Here is an 18,253-nt window from a genome sequence, read left to right as displayed (position 1 = left end):
TTGTTTTTTTTTTTTTTAACTCCCACATACTAGAACATGCGATATTTGTCTTTCTATGCCTAGCTTATTGCGCTGAACATATCGTCCTCTAGTTCCATCTGTTTTGTTGCAAATGACAGAATTTCATTCTTTTTTTATGGCAGAATAATATTCCATTGTATATGTGTACCACATTTGCTTTATTTGTCTGCTGATGGACACTTGAGTTAATTCTATATCTTGGCTATTGTGAATAGTGCTGCAGTAAACATGGAGCGCAAATATTTCTTCAATATGTTGATTTCCTTTCTTTTGGGTATATACCCAGTAGTGGAATTGCTGGCTCATATTGTAGTTTTATTTTTAGTTTTTTGAGGAACCTTCATACTGTTTTCCGTAGTGGCTTTACTAACTCACTTCCCACTAACAGTGTATGAGGGTTCTCCTTTCTCCACTTCCTTGTCAGCATTGCCATCTTTTTGATAAAAGCCATTTTAACTGGGGTGAGATGATAGCTCATTGTGATTTTGATTTGTATTTCTCGATTAATAATGTTGAACATTTTTTCATACATGTGTTGGCCATTTGAATGTCATCTTTTGAGAAATGTCTATTCAGATCTGGTGCTCATTTTAAAACTGGATTTTTTTTTGAGCTCCTTATATATTCTGATTATTAATCCTTTGTCAGATGGATAGTTTGCAAATATTTTCTTCCATTCTGTGGGTTGTCTCTTTGTGAATTGTTTCCTTGGCTGTGCAAAAGGTTTTTAACTTAATGTAATCCCATTTGTCTGTTTTTGCTTTATTGCCTATACTTTTGAGGTCTTACACAATAAGTCTTTGCCCAGACCAGTGTTCTGGAGCATTTCTCCAATGTTTTCTTCTAGTAATTCTATAGTTTCAGATTTTAGATTTAAGTCTTTAATCCATTTTGATTTGGCTTTTGTATATGGTAAGAGATAGGGGTCTAGTTTCATTCTTCTGCATACGGTTATCCAGTTTTCCTAGCACCATTTATCGATGAGACTGCCGTTTCCTCATTGTGTTTGTGGTTACCTTTGTTGAAAATGAGTTAGCGGAAAATGTGTGGATTTATATTTGGGTTTTTTATTCTGTTCCATTGGTCTATGTGTCTTCTTATGCCAGTACTATGCTATGCTATTTTGGTTACTACAGCATTTTAGTAAATTTTGAAGCTGGGTAACATGATTCTTCCAGGTTTTTTGTTGTTGTTGTTCAGGATTACTTAAATGAATGCCCACACCTAATTTAGGAAAGGTAAACTTGTATAGTTCGTTTGAATTACCAGATGATTTTAGTATACATTCTTGCAAAGGATATGTTCATGGTTTTTCATATTTAATGCTGTGAAATTATGTTCATCTTGCCAGTTATGTATTGTTTATATAATTGTTTAGAAGTTATGCTAATTTTCAAAATGTTAAAGTAAGCTAGCATTCAGTTTAAATTATAATTTGAATGAAGAAGTAAACATTTGTCCTTTGTTAAGAAAATATTCTGCAAACATCAGTGATTAGTAGCCTACTTCCTTTTCCTCAAGACCTTTGCACTTGCTGTTTCCCTCTGCCTAGAACAACACTTTTTCCCCAGTTAACTGGATAGTTCATTGCCTCATTCTTTCAAGTTTTGTGCAAATGTCACTCCCAGTGAGGCTTTCCCCAACTGTACTATTCAAAATTGTAATCCCGGTAATCAGTAGTCCCGGTTCTACTTCCTGTTTTATTTTTCTTGTAGCACTTTATTCTCTTTTATGAACTTTACATATTTGTCTATGTCCCCTGCCAGAATATAAGATCCCTGGGAACAGAGATTTTTGCTTTGTTCACTAATGTATGCCTAGAAGCTAAAATACTGCCTAGCATGTAGTAGATGTTCAACAGATATTGAATGAATAAGTTAATAAATGTATGAAGTTATACATATTTAACACAGGGTTAATTTTAAACCTCAGAGCTTCTCATAGGAACATACTAGTGAAAGAAGAAAATATTTTACAATAAGTTATTAAGATGATTTCGTAAACATTTGCTATAGAAACTTCTATGATTATTGGGGTTTTTTATTTGCAGGGTTCAGTTTGGCAAAGACTTGGTGCAGATGTGACAGCAGTTGAATTTTTAGGTCATGTAGGTGGAGTTGGAATTGATATGGAGATATCTAAAAACTTTCAACGCATCCTTCAAAAACAGGGGTTTAAATTTAAATTGAATACAAAGGTTACTGGTGCTACCAAGAAGTCAGATGGAAAAATTGATGTTTCGTAAGTATACATCATTTGTTTTTGATGTAGCATCCCTGTCTGTTTCTTTAAGCAAAACACTCAAGTTTCAAAATCAGTTTAGCAAATACAGGTTTTTTTCCAACGTAAGGTCATTTTATTACTTAATATCACTCAGTTGCTTATCAAATTATTGCATTAGCACATTGAAATTTATGATTAGGTTAATGCTAGAAAGATTAATCCAATATTCTCATTGTTGTACCTTCTTATAGTATATTTAGAAAAATTTAAATTCCCAATATTCAATAAAATTGAATCAATATTTTTAGGCAGATATATGGGGAAATCAGTAATAAAAGATTGTTTACTGGCCGGGCGTGGTGGCTCAAGCCTGTAATCCCAGCACTTTGGGAGGCCGAGACGGGTGGATCACGAGGTCAGGAGATCGAGACCATCCTGGCTAACACGGTGAAACCCTGTGTCTACTAAAAACTACAAAAAACTAGCCGGGCGAGGTGGTGGCGCCTGTAGTTCCAGCTACCCGGGAGGCTGAGGCAGGAGAATGGCGTGAACCCAGGAGGCGGAGCTTGCAGTGAGCTGAGATCCAGCCACAGCGCTCCAGCTTGGGTGACAGAGTGAGACTCTGTCTCAAAGAAAAAAAAAAAAAAAAAAAAAAAGATTGTTTACTATATGTCTGGTACTCTACTGATTAAATACTTTAGTGGCATTTCACTTATTTAATGAATTAGTTCTTAAATAAATATTTAAATTAAGTAGTTAATAGTATTTAAATAGTTTAATGGCTTTTACTCAAAGATAAGAAGCTGAATTCATTGACTTAATTAATGACTAACTTGCTACACAGCTAGTGGGTGGCAGTCAGTAGTTGAATTTGGATTTTTGTGACCCAAAGACCGTATTCTTAACTGCTGTTTTATTATACTGTGGTTTTTGTGAGATTTTAATAATAGACTTCTAGATTTTAATGATAGATCTCTTTCATTGTCTGACTCTTATGTTTGCATTCAAATAAACTTATATTGTTAAAAATGTCATCAGTACTGGGTGTGGTGGCTCACATCTGTAATCGCAGCACTTTGGGAGATCGAGGTGGGTGGATCACGAGATCAGGAGATCAAGACCAGCCTGGCCAACGTGGTATAACCCCATCTCTACTAAAAATACAAAAATTAGCTGGATGTGGTGGCATGCACCTGTAGTCCCAGCTACTCAGGAGCCTGAGGCAGGAGAATCTCTGAAACCTGGGAGGTGGAGGTTGCTGTGAGCTGAGATTACACCACTGTACTCCAGTCTGGCAACAGAGCAAGACTCCATCTCAAAAACAAAGCAAAACAAAAATGTCATCAACAGTTGAGAAATAACTGGCCTTAAATTTCTAAGCCTATCAATTTATGCAGATGTGTATTTAACATTTATATACTGTTTGTTATCTAGTATTGAAGCTGCTTCTGGTGGTAAAGCTGAAGTTATCACTTGTGATGTACTCTTGGTTTGCATTGGCCGACGACCCTTTACTAAGAATTTGGGACTAGAAGAGCTGGGAATTGAACTAGATCCCAGAGGTAGAATTCCAGTTAATACCAGATTTCAAACTAAAATTCCAAAGTAAGTTGGATAATTGTCTGCATTTTCAGTAATTTTAAAATTTATTTCAAACAGTATTTTGAAAAGTAAGATTTTTATGCTTAAAATATGTATTGGCTTTGGGGAAGAATAGTAAACTTACAAAATGTAAAATAAAAAAGAACTGAATTTTACTCAGAGCCGAATTCATAGATTTTTGAAGAGCTGGATTTGATATATTTTTTGGTGACTTATTTACTGGAAACTTCTGTTACCATGATGTAACTGAAGATAAGCAGCTGTGATTTCAGAAATTCATTGTGTTTCTTTTGATTTCTATGGTAGTATCTATGCCATTGGTGATGTAGTTGCTGGTCCAATGCTGGCTCACAAAGCAGAGGATGAAGGCATTATCTGTGTGGAAGGAATGGCTGGTGGTGCTGTGCACATTGACTACAATTGTGTGCCATCAGTGATTTACACACACCCTGAAGTTGCTTGGGTTGGCAAATCAGAAGAGCAGTTGAAAGAAGAGGTAAGTCTGAACATGGGTGGTTTTACGCCAATGTGTGAGTTGTGCCAGTGACACTGGTGGTTGAGAAACAGCATTTTATCATTATGCTAATATATTTAACAGCTGTGAAATATAGTTTAGCTTATATATTTTTTCCCTTGTTAGCATTATAAAGAGATCATTCACAGATTTATCAGCAGTAATTGAGAGGAGGAGAAGTTGCTTATATTAAAAAACTAGTAATTCCAGATTTTTTATATTTGGCTTTGAAATATAACCAGATGGACAGACATTTGTATTTGCTTGCATTTGTGCCCAAGATATATTTCATTAACCAGTCTTTTGGTCTTTCCTTCTATGTGCTTTGCGAACAATTGCCTTCTTGGGATTTATTTTCTGAACAAATGATAGATGATGTTACTAATTGGAATGAACTTTTCTGGCACTTACGTAGATTCTTTTTTTCTGACTGTCACACAGGGTATTGAGTACAAAGTTGGGAAATTCCCATTTGCTGCTAACAGCAGAGCTAAGACAAATGCTGACACAGATGGCATGGTGAAGATCCTTGGGCAGAAATCGACAGACAGAGTACTGGGAGCACATATTCTTGGACCAGTGAGTATTATAAAACCAGAGAAATCCTATTAAGATTTCTAGAAAGCATCACTGTTTATAAACCGCCTGGTGTTACTCTGAGGTTGCTCATTTCCAGCAAAACTTTGAATATGGCTCTCTGTACATCATTTCTAGAAGAATACCAGCAGCACTCTCACAGTCTTGCTCACTGTATCATCTACTTTCTGTCCTGCAGCCAAGATTCTCTCTTTAAAACATGTACCAGATTATGCCCCTGAAAGTCTTCCAGTGGTGCTTTTCAACTTCAGATTGTTACATCCAAGGCCTCACTGAATCTGTGCCTACTTTTCTGACCTCTTCTTTTTCTGCTCTCCTTTACTTATTAATTCCATGTCACATGGGCCTTCTCTCATTTTCACAACAGGCCAAATGTTTGCATTTTAGGGCCTTTGTGCTTAAGGTACCCTCTGCTTAGACTGTTCTGCCTCCAGATCTTTGAATGGCTGGCTCCTTATTGTTCAGGTCTCAGCTCAAATGTTACCTCCTAAGGGAAGCCTTTCCTACCACTGAGCCTAAGTATATATCTTTCTTATAGATATCTCTTGTATCTGATGTAACAATAATGAGAATAGAATATTTGAGTGCTGTGTCACTTTAGTATACATTTTGTTATTTTTACATCAGCTTTGTGAGATAGGTGCTGTTATTTTTAAGGTGAAGAAACTGAATGAAGCACACAGAACCAATGAATGGTTAAGGTAGTAAATGGTAGATATGAATTGAAGGCCCTTTGGCTTCAGAGCCCAAGCTCTTCAGTGTCACCTTTTCTGTTAAGCTTTTCCTGACTTTTCTTCCGCTGATAGACAGATTTAAGGCGTTTTTAAGATCTAAAAGCTTCCTCTGTTAACCATTGCTATCCTATTAGCATGTAGTTTTTACCATGGTAGCAAATTTACTTGGCTTGTTATTTTAAAGGGTGCTGGAGAAATGGTAAATGAAGCTGCTCTTGCTTTGGAATATGGAGCATCCTGTGAAGATATAGCTAGAGTCTGTCATGCACATCCGGTAATTATTAACAACATATAGAATTGATGGTTGCCTAAATTTTCTTCTGGCCCACAAATATTTGTTTTTTAATTCTAAATTTCTTCCCTTGCAGACCTTATCAGAAGCTTTTAGAGAAGCAAATCTTGCTGCATCATTTGGCAAATCAATCAACTTCTGAATTAGAAGATTATATATTTTTTTTCTGAAATTTCCTGGGAGCTTTTGTAGAAGTCACATTCCTGAACAGGATGTTCTCACAGCTCCAAGAATTTCTAGGACTGAATTATGAAACTTTTGGAAGGTATTTAATAGGTTTGGACAGAATGGAATACTCTTATATCTATATTTTACATAAATTTAGTATTTTGTTTCAGTGCACCAATATGTAAGACAAAAAGCTACTTATTGTAGCATCCTGGAATATCTCTGTCAACTCATATTTTCATGCTCTTCATGAAAGATTCAATGCCACTGAATTTAAATAGCTTTTTCCTCTGATACAGAAAAGTTGAATTTTACATAGATGGAGCTAGAATTTGATATGTGAACAGTTGTGTTTGAAGCAAAGTGATCAAGTTATTTTTAATTTGGTTTTCACATTAGAAACAAGTCAGTCATTCAAATAAGATTCAAGTATCTATAAACCAAACTGATGTAAGTAGGTGGCTTCTCACTTGTTTTATTTAACCCCTGAATTCTTTCAGTTTAGGGGTAGAATTTATGTGTTTAAGAGATTTTTAAGGTTCCATTGTTGTCTACAACTCTGAAGGGTAATTATATAGTTATCCAAATTAAGAGAGTCTATTTACGGAACTTAAATACGTGGGGATTCAAATGTATTACAGTGGGGAATGAAGATACTGAAATAAACATCTTAAATATTCATTTACTGGTTATTATGAGTACGTGTTGAGATGGTCGTAGTTTTTTTTACGACTACCTCTAGTGTATATTCTTATTTATTTAGTAGGCCTGAATGCATCTTTATTTTCATGTTATAGGACAATATTAAGGCATTTTAAAGGTCATTATCCTTTCATCTATTTTAGAGACACCTACTAAATGTTTAATATTTACTTTTGGAGAAGTATAACATAAGGGAGTCTTTAATCTGTGTTTTCCTTGACTGGGTAAATGACTGTTTCAAGAGTGGTATAAAATTGGATGTGTGGTGTTTAAAATGACCATGTCCTAAGGAAACTTAAGTAACAAAGTACTAAATGCTAAGTAGGCTTTTGCATATTAAAACTAAATTTAAGAATAATTCAGATTAAGTAGTTCTGAAATTTGGTATAGATAGCATAGATTGTCTCATGCTCATTATGAGTGACATAACGACCCTGGATTCTGTTACATACTTCTAAAGAAAATTGATAGTTGTCTAACTTGGCTGAACACCAACTCCAAACTCTGTCTTCTTTGTAGGTGGCAGCAGCTGAAATCTTTTCTCAGTTGTTTTAGCTTTACCTATGCTGCTGGAAGTCTTTCCCATGCAAGTGTGTAGTTCAGGGGTCAACCAGAGTTTGGGCAGAAGTCTGCCCCTTCTGTGCCTCCTGTTTTTTGGGGGTTTCCCTTTCATGTTCCAGCTGTTGTGGTTGCCCCATATTCTGCCCTCTGATCCTTAACCAATAAAACTTGGCTTGTTTCCCCCTCAAGTGAGAACCTATTAAAAATGAGACATTGAGCCAGTGCTGTTCACTTTTTAAGTGCCAGCTCCCCTCTACTTTCCACCTGTTTGTAGTTGTTTCCAGTGCCTTTAGTTTTTCCTAAAATATGTTTGTTCAGAGTTTGCAGTTGCGATCAGCAGGAGGGTTGATCTGATATCTGTGTGCTACTTTGGCATTATTGGAAGTGAACTCTGCATCTTTTTAAAAATTTGAAATCCCAGTATCATGTGAAGTGCTGTTAATGTAAATATCAACATATCCCTTACTCAGGGGAAAAAAAGGTTTTAGTTAGGGAATAGTGAAATATAATTTAATATGGAATCCTAGCTGTAGAGACACAAAACAGTTAAATCCATCTTTAAGTGTTTACATTCAGTATGAGAATGCAAATATATCTGAGTGGGGAATAAAGTCCTAAGAATAAAACAAGTTTTTTCAGTTACTGTTATCTACTAAGCTCTCAATATTTTCATAGCTTGTGAAGAGTGAGATTAATTATCCACTTCACTGAACTGATTAAAATAAATTCAACTGGCTGGGAGCAGTGGCTTACTCCTGTAATCCCAGCACTTTGGGAGGTCAAGGTGGGCAGATCACCTGTGGTCAGGAGTTTGAGACCAACCTGGCCAACATGGTAAAACCCCATCTCTACTAATTAAATATAAAAATTAGCCAGGTGTGGTGGCAGGCCCCTGTAATCCCAGATACTAAGGAGGCTGAGGCAGAGAATCACTTGAACCCATGAGGCGAAGGTTGCAGTGAACTGAGATCGTGCCATTGCCCTGTAGCCTGGCGACAGAGCGAGACTCTGTCTCAAAAAAAAAAAAAAAAAAAGGTAATTTCAAAGTGAGATCTTTAATTGTTTAGCTGAAAAGGAATGGAGAGTTTCTGCTGTGTTAAGTAAAATACTTACATAATTGCTCTAGTAGATGATGAGATATGACAATTTTGCTAGTTATTAGGATCTTTTTTTAAATTAAGTTCTGGGGTACATGTGCAGAACATGCAGATTACATAGGTATACACGTGCCATGGTGGTTTGCTGCACCCATCAACCCATCATCTACAGTAGGTATTTCTCCGAATGCTCTCCCTTCCCCACCCCCACCCGTGTCCATGTATTTTCATTGTTCAGCTCCCACTTACAAGTGAGAACATGTGGTGTTTGGTTTTCTATATTTGTGTGAGTTTGCTTAGAATGATGGTTTCCAACTTCATCCATGTCCCTGCAAAGGATGTGAACTCATCCTTTATTATGGCTGCATAGTATTCCATGGTGTATATGTGCCACATTTTCTTTATCCAGTCTGTCACTGATGGCATTTGGGTTGGTTCCAAGTCTTTGTTATTGTGAACAGTGCCTCGATACACATATGTGTGCATGGGTCTTTATAGTAGAATGATTTATAATCCTTCATGTATATACCCAGTAATAGCATTGGTGTGTCAAATGGTATTTCTAGTTCTAGATCCTTGAGGAATTGCCACACTGTCTTCCACAATGGTTGAGCTAATTTACACCGTCACCAACAGTGTAAAAGCGTTCCTATTTCTCCACAGCCTCTCCAGCATCTGTTGTTTGTTGACTTTTTAATGATCATCATTCTGACTGGCATGAGATGGTATCTTATTGTGGTTTTGATTTGCATTTCTCTAATAACTGGTGGTGATGAGCTTTTTTTCATGTTTGTTGACTGCATAAATGTCTTCTTTTGAGAAGTGTCTGTTCATACCCTTCGCCAGTTTTTTGATAGGGTTGAAGTTCTTTGCAAAATTTTTCTCCCATTCTGTAGGCTGCCTGTTCACTCTGATGATAGTTTCTTTTGCTGTGCAGAAGCTCTTTAATTAGATCCCACTTGTCAGTTTTGGCTTTTGTTGCCATTGCTTTTGGTGTTTTAGTCATGAAGTCTTTGCCCATGCCTATGTCCTGAATGGTGTTGCCTAGGTTTTATTCTAGGGTTTTCATGGTTTTAGGTCTTAGGTTTAAGTCTTTAATCCATCTTGAGTTAATTTTGTATAAGGTATAAGGAAGGGATCCAGTTTCAGCTTTCTGCATATGGCTAGCCAGTTTTCCCAACACCATTTATTAAATAGGGAATCCTTTCCCCATTGCTTGTGTCAGGTTTGTCAAAGATCAGATGGTTGTAGATGTATGGTATTATTTCTGAGACCTCTGTTCTGTTCCAGTGGTCTGTATATCTGTTTTGGTACCAGTACCATAAAAGTGACAAATTACTGCTTTGGGCCAGAGGAAAGTTACTGACTTACAGCTGTTTACATAACTTTTGTCCAGGCCCAGCTTCAGATGCAGCTGTGTTGGATGTGTGGGTGGTTGTTAAGCAGTCCACAGAATAGTCTTGCTCTACGAGTGTGTGAAAAAAACACATAGGGGCTGGCCTTTTATACAGCTAGTTAGGCAATAAAGTTGACATGGGCCTGGCAATTACTTCCTTAGATTAGTTGCACAATCACACAAAATACAGTACAAAAGCTGAGAAATTAGGGCATCATTCTGTGCTCTGTAGTAGCATTGCTCACTTGGCAAGAGCAGTATCCAGTATCCATACATTCTGGCCTGATTTAATTGAAACCTTCCCCTTAGTAACCCTGGTCCTTTTCTAGGCAGTAATGATTATAAGCCCTAGTTCATCCTGCTGATTTTCTCATTCCTCGAGCAAGGAATACTTAGAGGAGTTTTGATGGCTGGAGCAACTCAGCAACCATTGAAACAGTGATGGTAGCATAGATATTTGTCCTCCTTAACCTCAACCTGGGAATCCCACTGGGAAGGTGATTGGGGGGAGGGGAGTCAAGGGTGTGGAGTTTTGGAGGATGTTTACCTGTCAGATAAATATAATAGCTTGTTTATAGACAACAAATTAGGGTCTTCATGGAGGCAGTAAACTTGTTTATAAATCCAAGTTTACAGTGAAGATAACATTCTTTGCTAAAGGGATTCATCAACAATCAGTAACAAGTACACCAAAATATATATACAAAAGCACTGTACTTTATTTAACTCCATACAAAATGTGATTAAAAACATTAAATAGGTGATGAGTTTTATTTTGAAGATCATTAAGTCAGTTTTTAAAATGTAGCTCTTTTACCTTGGTCACTTCAGCCGTTTTATATTCTCCTTTGTTACAAGCACGTGCTATAAACAGCAACTTTCTGGCTTATATCCTTAAGGAGTGAACGGACTTCTCCTTCCAGTCTTGCTAATTCTTGAGCTTTATCTTCTAAGTATTTTTGATTGTCTTCATATTTTCTTTCTAAATCTGGGGATATATATATAAAGTCTGAGCAATTTATACTATGATGATCTCAAGACAAAGTGAATAGATTTTTCACTTTGAAATAAACTATCGATGCCTTAAATTTAAAATAATTAAAAGCAAGACCCACCTTTGAGCAGTTGCAGCTTGCTGTTTGCTTGAGCTAAAAGAGTTTTTGCTTCATTTTGTAGCATTTCAGCTTTCCTTCTGGCATCAGCTGACTCCTCAGTTTTTTTGGCAATTAAGTTTTCTACTTTTTTATATTTTTCATCAAGTTCACCATCTAAAGTCTGTAGTTCCACATTTAGACAGAAAGAAGTGGTAATGTTAGTGTCAGTTTAAGAGCAATAGTATAATCATGGCATGCATTCTGGATATTCAGGCTTCATTAAGTTATTCACTGGTAATTTAAAATTTTATCTTCAAATGCAAAATAGACATGATTTTAAAGAACATTTTAAAGAACATTTCAAAAAATTCTGGAGTTGCAGCAGGTCCATAGGGCTAAGTCCTCATTCTCTTGATTATTACTTTTCTATAGAAAATTGTAGCACAATTGTATTGTGAATTACATAGAGAAGTGCAGATTTTTCAAAAGTAAATTAGATATTAGAGAAGCCCATATTGAAATGGAGGCCCTTTGGATCTTGACTAAATTAGGATTTGTGAAGACTTGCTTATAAGGAAATCAGAGGAAAAAAAATTAAAAGATATAGGAAGGAAAGGTGAGATTGTAGCATATGCAAGAAGTGAGTGAGGAGAAGAGAAATGGGGTGTGGGGTTGGAATGCAAATTATTCTTTTTAGAAACTGTTCAAATAACCATTTATGGAAATTTCATTTCAAGAGGTTTTGTTTCTATTGTGATAAAATGTCATTAAGCAAAATGTCCTGAAGCAGAGTACTTGAGAAATTTGTGCCCTCAGTACTGCAGGAAACCACACAAACCACAATAGAAAAGACAACTGTCTGATACTGTGGCAGTGAATGTTTCTCATTGTTTTGTTCTCTTCCCCAACCTAGAGAGAGGTAGTGAGGTTACTCTTATGTAATGCCTGAAAAGCTACAGTAACTTCCAGGAAAATTTTTGAATAGTAGGGAGTTATATACTGAAATTAGGTCCGTAAATGCAGGCGTCCCCAGCCCCCAGGCCTGCGGACCAGTTGGGAAACCGGGTGGGCAGGCAAGTGTTACTGCCTGAGCTCCAGCTTTTGTTAGATCAGTGGTGACATCAGATTCTCATAGGAGTACGAACCCTATTGGGAACTGTGCATGCAAGGGATCTGGGTTGCGCACTCCTTATGAAATCTAATGCCTGATTTGAGCTGGAACAGTTTCATCCTGAAACCATCCCTACCCCCCAGTCTGTGGAAAAATTGTCTTCCAGAAAACTGGTCCTTGGTGCCAAAAAAGTTGGGGACTAGTCATTTAATGCTTTTAAGCCCCACCCCGCCACCACCAAGTTTTTAAAGCATTATTTAGAAACTGAACATGTGTTTCAGTTATTACATGGCTTCCGATTAAACATTTGGGTTGTGTGAGTTTTTCTTTGCAAAATACAGTGCCTTCCAATGAGAGGTGAGGGGTTGTTAATCCAAAATGTGTCTCAAAGAGATAAGATTTGGTTTCCTACTGTCTGTTCTCTGTTCCAACCTGCTTTTAAAATATTCTCAAATGGCCTGATAATTACTCTATGCCATGAAGAATTTAATTGACTTTTCTATAGAAAATTGTAGCACAATTGTATTGTGAATTACATAGAGAAGTACAGATTTTTCAAAAGTAAATTAGATATTAGAGAAGCCCATATTGAAATGGAGGCCCTTTGGATCTTGACTAAATTAGGATTTGTGAAGACTTGCTTGTAAGGAAATCAGAGGAAAAAAATTAAACAAAATATATAGGAAGGAAAGGTGAGATTGTAGCATATGCTACATTTTGGTACAGCAGAGAAATACAAGTTCAATATGCCTGGTTTTTGTCAGTATAGTTGGTTTTTTTTTTTTAAACCTGTTTTAAGACTTCTACCACTAAGTTAATTGCATTCTTCTAAACTCTTGTCCAAGTTTGGATTTGAGGGCATAGGTCATACTTATTAGATACTTCCATATTCATTCCCATTGTTTTCCATCCACACTTCTAAAGACTGCTGTTGCAAAACAGGTCATTTGATGTTTCTGATGAATTCTGTTTCTGTTAGGTCCATGTCCCTTACTCTAAGGCAGGCAAGGAGGACACTAGTGGCTCCTTTAACAGCATAGCTCTGAAATTACAAAGATTTACGTACCTTCTTAACATCATCTGCGCTTTGCTTCACAGTATATACTACTTTTTCAATATATTCTGCCTCCCCAGAGTTTTGGGCAGCTTTCCGCTTAAGTTCTTCCACATTCCTCTCTAACTCGCTGATGCGCTGGGACGCGTTGAACAAGGTTTCCTCAGAAGCTGCTGTTTCAGACTCAATCTAAAAGTATGTCAATTTTCCAGCAAGCCATTAGTTTAAGAAATTGAATTACTATGAGTACAAGTTTGGAGGAAGATTTAAGTCTGCTGTGCCATTTTGCTCTAGACCAAAAGAAGTAATTACTAAAAAGAATATTTCAGGAAAAGTTACATGAAGTATCTAACTTTAGTCTTTGCTACATTTCATATATTCACTTCATTCTTTTGGTACTTCTGATGATCTGAGATGGATGTAAAGTTTTTTCTGACAGTAAAAAACAAAAAACAAAAAAGAAACCCACCCCCCAAGGAGCATGATGTGTTGAGGAAAGCATTTTAAGGACACCTGCAGACTTTGGCTAAAGAACATTCACAGATAAGCAGCTGTGCGAAGAGGGGTTTCCACATAAATTTCCAACTTAATGTGAGTGGGAAAATAAATGTTAAACTCTAGTAGTGGAGATTTCAGCTAATTACTGAAGAAATGGAGACGAGGGATGTTCTTTGAATTTCTATAGAATTGTGAGACGATGTATGGTCTGGGAACATTACAGCTGTAAACTCTAAATACTCAGTTATTTAGGGGAAAAAAAATATCCGGGCAACTGGTGAGGATCCACATCTGATCTCCTTTCAAAGTAGAATCAATCAACATTGACTTTTAAAAGCTAGCCAAAGTAAGCAGGTGAGCCCACGACAAAAGAATCAATTTCACTAAGCACTCAATTTTTCTTTAAAATGATCTTCAAGGATGGGTCTAATTACATAGAATTAACTGAATAACAATACTGTTATAATGAAGTTAATGGGGTCAGTATAGACATAGGCTAAAATTTGTAAATATTTCAAACCTAAGGACCCTTTAAGTAGAATAACATTCTTTGAGTCAGTTGCTTCTGATAAGCTTTCATGAACATAGTTCAGTTAGAGGTTCTCTGTTTCTGATTGTTACTAACCTAAAACACTTCCTGTCCCCCAGGGCCCCTGAAAAACAGAACCCCAGTTATTAACTTGCATCATCAAGCCATATATCTCACCTATAATTCAATATTTTCTAATTTGCTTTTCAGAGCAGTTTTTTTTTTCAAGAAACAAGGTCTTGCTCTACTTCCCAGGCTGGAGTGCAGTGACTGTTTGTTTACAGGCATGATCATAGTGCACTATAGTCTCAAATTCATGGCCTTAAGTGATCCTCTCACCTCTGGCTCCCAAGTGGCTGGGACTACAGGCACACACCACTGCACCTGGCTTTCAAAACAGTAATTTCTGTAGTCACTGATATAATATTCACTAAAATATTAACAGCAAACTGAGAAAATGGAAAAACCTAGAGATCGAAAACGTCAAAATATTTATAAGTCTGGTGGGAAAACATAAGTTTTCTAAACTTGAACCAATAGCCTGAAGAAAAAGCCTTATTGATACTCAAAATTTAAGGAGGAAAATGGGCAGAATTATTGACCTTCATTTAACTGACAGCAATAAAATAAAGGAAGACAGGTTTTTACCAACTAATGGTAAGAAAAGCATGTTGAAAATTCATCTTCCCAGGTTTTAAACACATGGAGGATTGGCCTGAGAAGGCTGACAGTGCTGGGTATGGGAGCATTTAATTTCAAAGTATATTCTGAGAACATGTATACGGATTAGATAACTCATCAATTTTCTTCATTTTTTAAAAACTCGTAAAGTTGGAAGGAAAAAATTAACTTTTTGAGAAAAGAATTTAATGGAATTATGTTTGCATTACTTCTTTTAAGAGATAAAGAGGATTTTTAGAGCAAAGTGCTAGATCCCTATGAAAAAGTATTCCTTATAAAAAACATTAAGTTTTCCATGCATTCTGAACAGAATAGATATAGATTGTTTAGCTATAAGCGCTCTATTAGGTTCCTCTAGAATTGGGTATTGAAAGCAGACTGTTCTCCAGTAGTTTCTAAAACTGCTACATAGTAAAATGTTTGATCACCAAAATCTTGAGACATTGGCCTTAACCATATAAGCTGCTTTTATAACATCAGGACAGTTTTCTAAAACTATTATACTTCATACTACTGAACAGAGTACATGCTGCTGTTTCCTCAATGAATAGGAGTGTGTTTTTTTTTTTGAGACAGAGTCTCTGTTGCCCAGACTGGAGTATAGTGGTGTGATCTCAGCTCAAATGAAAACCTATCTCCGCTTATTTTTAGCATCCATGCTAATGGAGTAGTTTAGATTTATTACAATTAAAGGAATCCTTTAATGTTGAGTTGTAAGAATTTTTGTTCATAGATAACAAATGTACTTTTCTGGTAAAAGTGTATATGTAGCTGTTTTCCCATACATGTAATGATTGTATATGCTTACCGAAGTTAGCAGGTTCTGAGTTCCTTGAATGTCTTCATCTGCTTGTTTAATTGCCTTCTCTGCTGCGACCTGGGCCTTTTCTGCTTCTTCCAGAGCTTCCTTTACCATATCTGCAGTGACTTTAACATCTGTTGCACTTTTGCTGAGTAAAATAATGAGACAGTATATTGTTGTTGAATATGAAAAAAGTACTCTCAGTGTTCTTTTCTTTAAAGAATAGCCTTCCTGAAATGACCCAGAGAGACTCGCATAGGTCCTTCTTAGATGTTTCACTGTTTGGCCAGGCGCGGTGGCTCAAGCCTGTAATCCCAGCACTTTGGGAGGCTGAGACGGGCAGATCACGAGGTCAGGAGATCGAGACCATCCTGGCTAACACGGTGAAACCCCGTCTCTACTAAAAAATACAAAAAAACTAGCCGGGCAAGGTGGCGGACACCTGTAGTCCCAGCTACTCAGGAGGCTGAGGCAGGAGAATGGCATGAACCCAGGAGGCGGAGCTTGCAGTGAGCTGAGATCCGGCCACTGCACTCCAGCCTGGGCGACAGAGCAAGACTCCGTCTCAAAAAAAAACAAAAGAAGTTTCACTGGTTAAAGAGATACTTTTTACTCCATGATAGATACACAAAATAAGCCCCTTAGATGCCATGTCTGTAGATACCTTGCTTTTTTAGCTTCTTCTAACAACATCTCAGCTCTGGCAATGTCAGCAGCACTCTGCTGTAGAATAACCTCTACTTGAGAAAGGCTTTCAACTCGTTCACGTATATCTTCTGTCAAGTTCTGTAACTGCTGTGGGGTGCTAGGCATTTCCATTTTCAGTACTTCATTAGCAACTGCTTCAATGCTGTCCAAATCAGCACTATCCTCTGTGAAAAGCAAAGATGTCCCCAGAAAGAGGTGAAAAGAATAGATGGTTCATTCATTCAACCACTTACTGGTCATCTATGGACTAGCACGGTGGGGTTACCAAGAGACACTAACTTCCTGTTTAAGAGTTTATAATCTGTCTGGGGTTTTGCGGGGAGATGAGACTACACACACAAAAAAGTAACTGCAGATAATTGAGTACTACTAGAATTTGTTTTAGGCTGGGTAGTGAGGGAAACCTTCGTGGAAGATGAGGAGCTGGTTAGATTTTAAGGGGTAATAGAATTTGAAAGAAGAAAGGACAGTTCTAGGTGGGGAGACAGGAAGGGCAGAGCATGTTATGGGAAAGTCTAGCAGAGTGAATCTGAAGATTGTGGAAAACCATAGAGGGCCAGAGCTTAAAGCTGGGAATTAAAGGCAATGATGTCTTTTAATTGAGGTTGGACAAATAGCTCAGAAACTTGTGAATGCAGATATAGAGATTTGATATTTCTTACAAATTATCTAGATTCAGGAAATTATAGAAAGGGAGAAAATTATAGACGGAAGAGAACTGGGATAGTGGGTTGTCAATGAAGCCAAGGAGTTTCAAATGTGAAATGTGGAAAATGGTGAAAAAAAAAAAAGTTTATGAAGTTAAGCTTCAAATATGTCAGATCCTCATTTACTTTCGAGCTTTATGTTTTAAACTACTGAACATAAAAATGGACCCCAGAGGATTTATTCAAATAAAATATGTACTTGAATGATGGCTTCCATGGAATATTACCAAAATATCCTTAGCAAATACTGTTGACTTCTTATTAGCCATGCCTTTTTTCTTGCTAACAGAATACTGATTTTTTTCAGGCACCTGCCTCTAAGGTAAAATTATCAACTCAGCATTAAGTCTTTATTAGTTTGCCAATTACTGTAATAACATTTCCATTTTCCAGTGACATTTATGCATTGGCATGTGACTTATTTCTGGCCAGTGAGGTTTATAAGGATGACTGCTTAAAGGCTTCTAGGGAAGACTTCCTCCTTTTTAAAAAGATACAAGGAATAGGTGGTCTCTTCTTCCATTGTTATTGTTTATCTTTATATGACGTCTGGAACTTTGGCAGCTACCTTGTAACCATGAGGAGCTAGAGGCGAAGCTGATATGCTTAAGATGGTAGAGTAGAAAGATGAAAAGTATGTGGGTCGCAGACCCAAGAAGCTATCCTGCTACTGGATATCTTATTAAGATGGGAGATAATAAACATCCTTTTTGATTAAGTCCCTTTCACTTGAGTTTTCTGTAATTTGTAGCCAAAACCATCTTTACTGGTAACACTTGAACTGTAACTAGCAACACTCTTAACTAACTATAGGTATAATATCCTGTAAATAATAGAATTACAAAGCTTTGGGGGCAATGCCAAAATAACAAACTCCACTTCTTTAAGGTTAGAGATTACTATACATAATCTCTAACAAATTCCAAATTCAATTTTCACTGTAAATATTTGACTTTTGATTGGCTGAGTATCCTATCAGGTGTGTCTGTGTCCGCATAACATTGGAGAAAGTTATTTGATACACATATATAGGTTTAAGAAGTGGAAACATTTAATATATGGACATTTTTCTTATTTGGAAATGTCAGTACATTGACAGAAATTGATTTTATCTAAAATGTAAACAGAATCACACAGAAACAAATGTCTAAAAGTAAAATGA

The 18,253-nt window shown here is 36.7% G+C and overlaps 2 protein-coding genes across 4 annotated transcripts in view; one reads left to right on the top strand and one right to left on the bottom strand.

The window, feature by feature from the left end:
* DLD (dihydrolipoamide dehydrogenase) overlaps window positions 1-7,036 on the top strand; it is a 35,747-nt gene extending 28,711 nt beyond the window's left edge. For 2 of the 3 annotated variants that reach the window (XM_011948196.1, XM_011948195.1), the window contains 6 exons: window positions 2,072-2,262; window positions 3,679-3,849; window positions 4,153-4,342; window positions 4,802-4,939; window positions 5,876-5,965; window positions 6,060-7,036. In XM_011948196.1, coding sequence (XP_011803586.1) covers window positions 2,072-2,262; window positions 3,679-3,849; window positions 4,153-4,342; window positions 4,802-4,939; window positions 5,876-5,965; window positions 6,060-6,125 — 846 coding nt within the window. In that variant the 3' untranslated portion in view covers window positions 6,126-7,036. The remainder of the gene's footprint in view (window positions 1-2,071; window positions 2,263-3,678; window positions 3,850-4,152; window positions 4,343-4,801; window positions 4,940-5,875; window positions 5,966-6,059) is intronic. The other variant, XM_011948193.1, reaches the window with a different exon arrangement.
* Window positions 7,037-10,604: 3,568 nt separating this feature from the next.
* LAMB1 (laminin, beta 1) overlaps window positions 10,605-18,253 on the bottom strand; it is an 88,765-nt gene continuing 81,116 nt past the window's right edge. Inside the window, exons 30-34 of the mRNA XM_011948192.1 lie at window positions 16,341-16,548; window positions 15,683-15,824; window positions 13,179-13,355; window positions 11,023-11,182; window positions 10,605-10,895 (exon numbers count right to left, since the gene is read on the bottom strand). Of these exons, the coding sequence (XP_011803582.1) occupies window positions 10,759-10,895; window positions 11,023-11,182; window positions 13,179-13,355; window positions 15,683-15,824; window positions 16,341-16,548 (824 nt within the window). The 3' untranslated portion in view covers window positions 10,605-10,758. The remainder of the gene's footprint in view (window positions 10,896-11,022; window positions 11,183-13,178; window positions 13,356-15,682; window positions 15,825-16,340; window positions 16,549-18,253) is intronic.

This window comes from Colobus angolensis, unplaced genomic scaffold (genome assembly GCF_000951035.1).
Source record: "Colobus angolensis palliatus isolate OR3802 unplaced genomic scaffold, Cang.pa_1.0 Scaffold275, whole genome shotgun sequence".
NCBI classification, from domain to species: Eukaryota; Metazoa; Chordata; class Mammalia; order Primates; family Cercopithecidae; genus Colobus; species Colobus angolensis.
The sequence above is the reverse complement of the archived record's forward strand: the minus strand, read 5'-3'. Positions and strand labels throughout refer to the sequence as shown.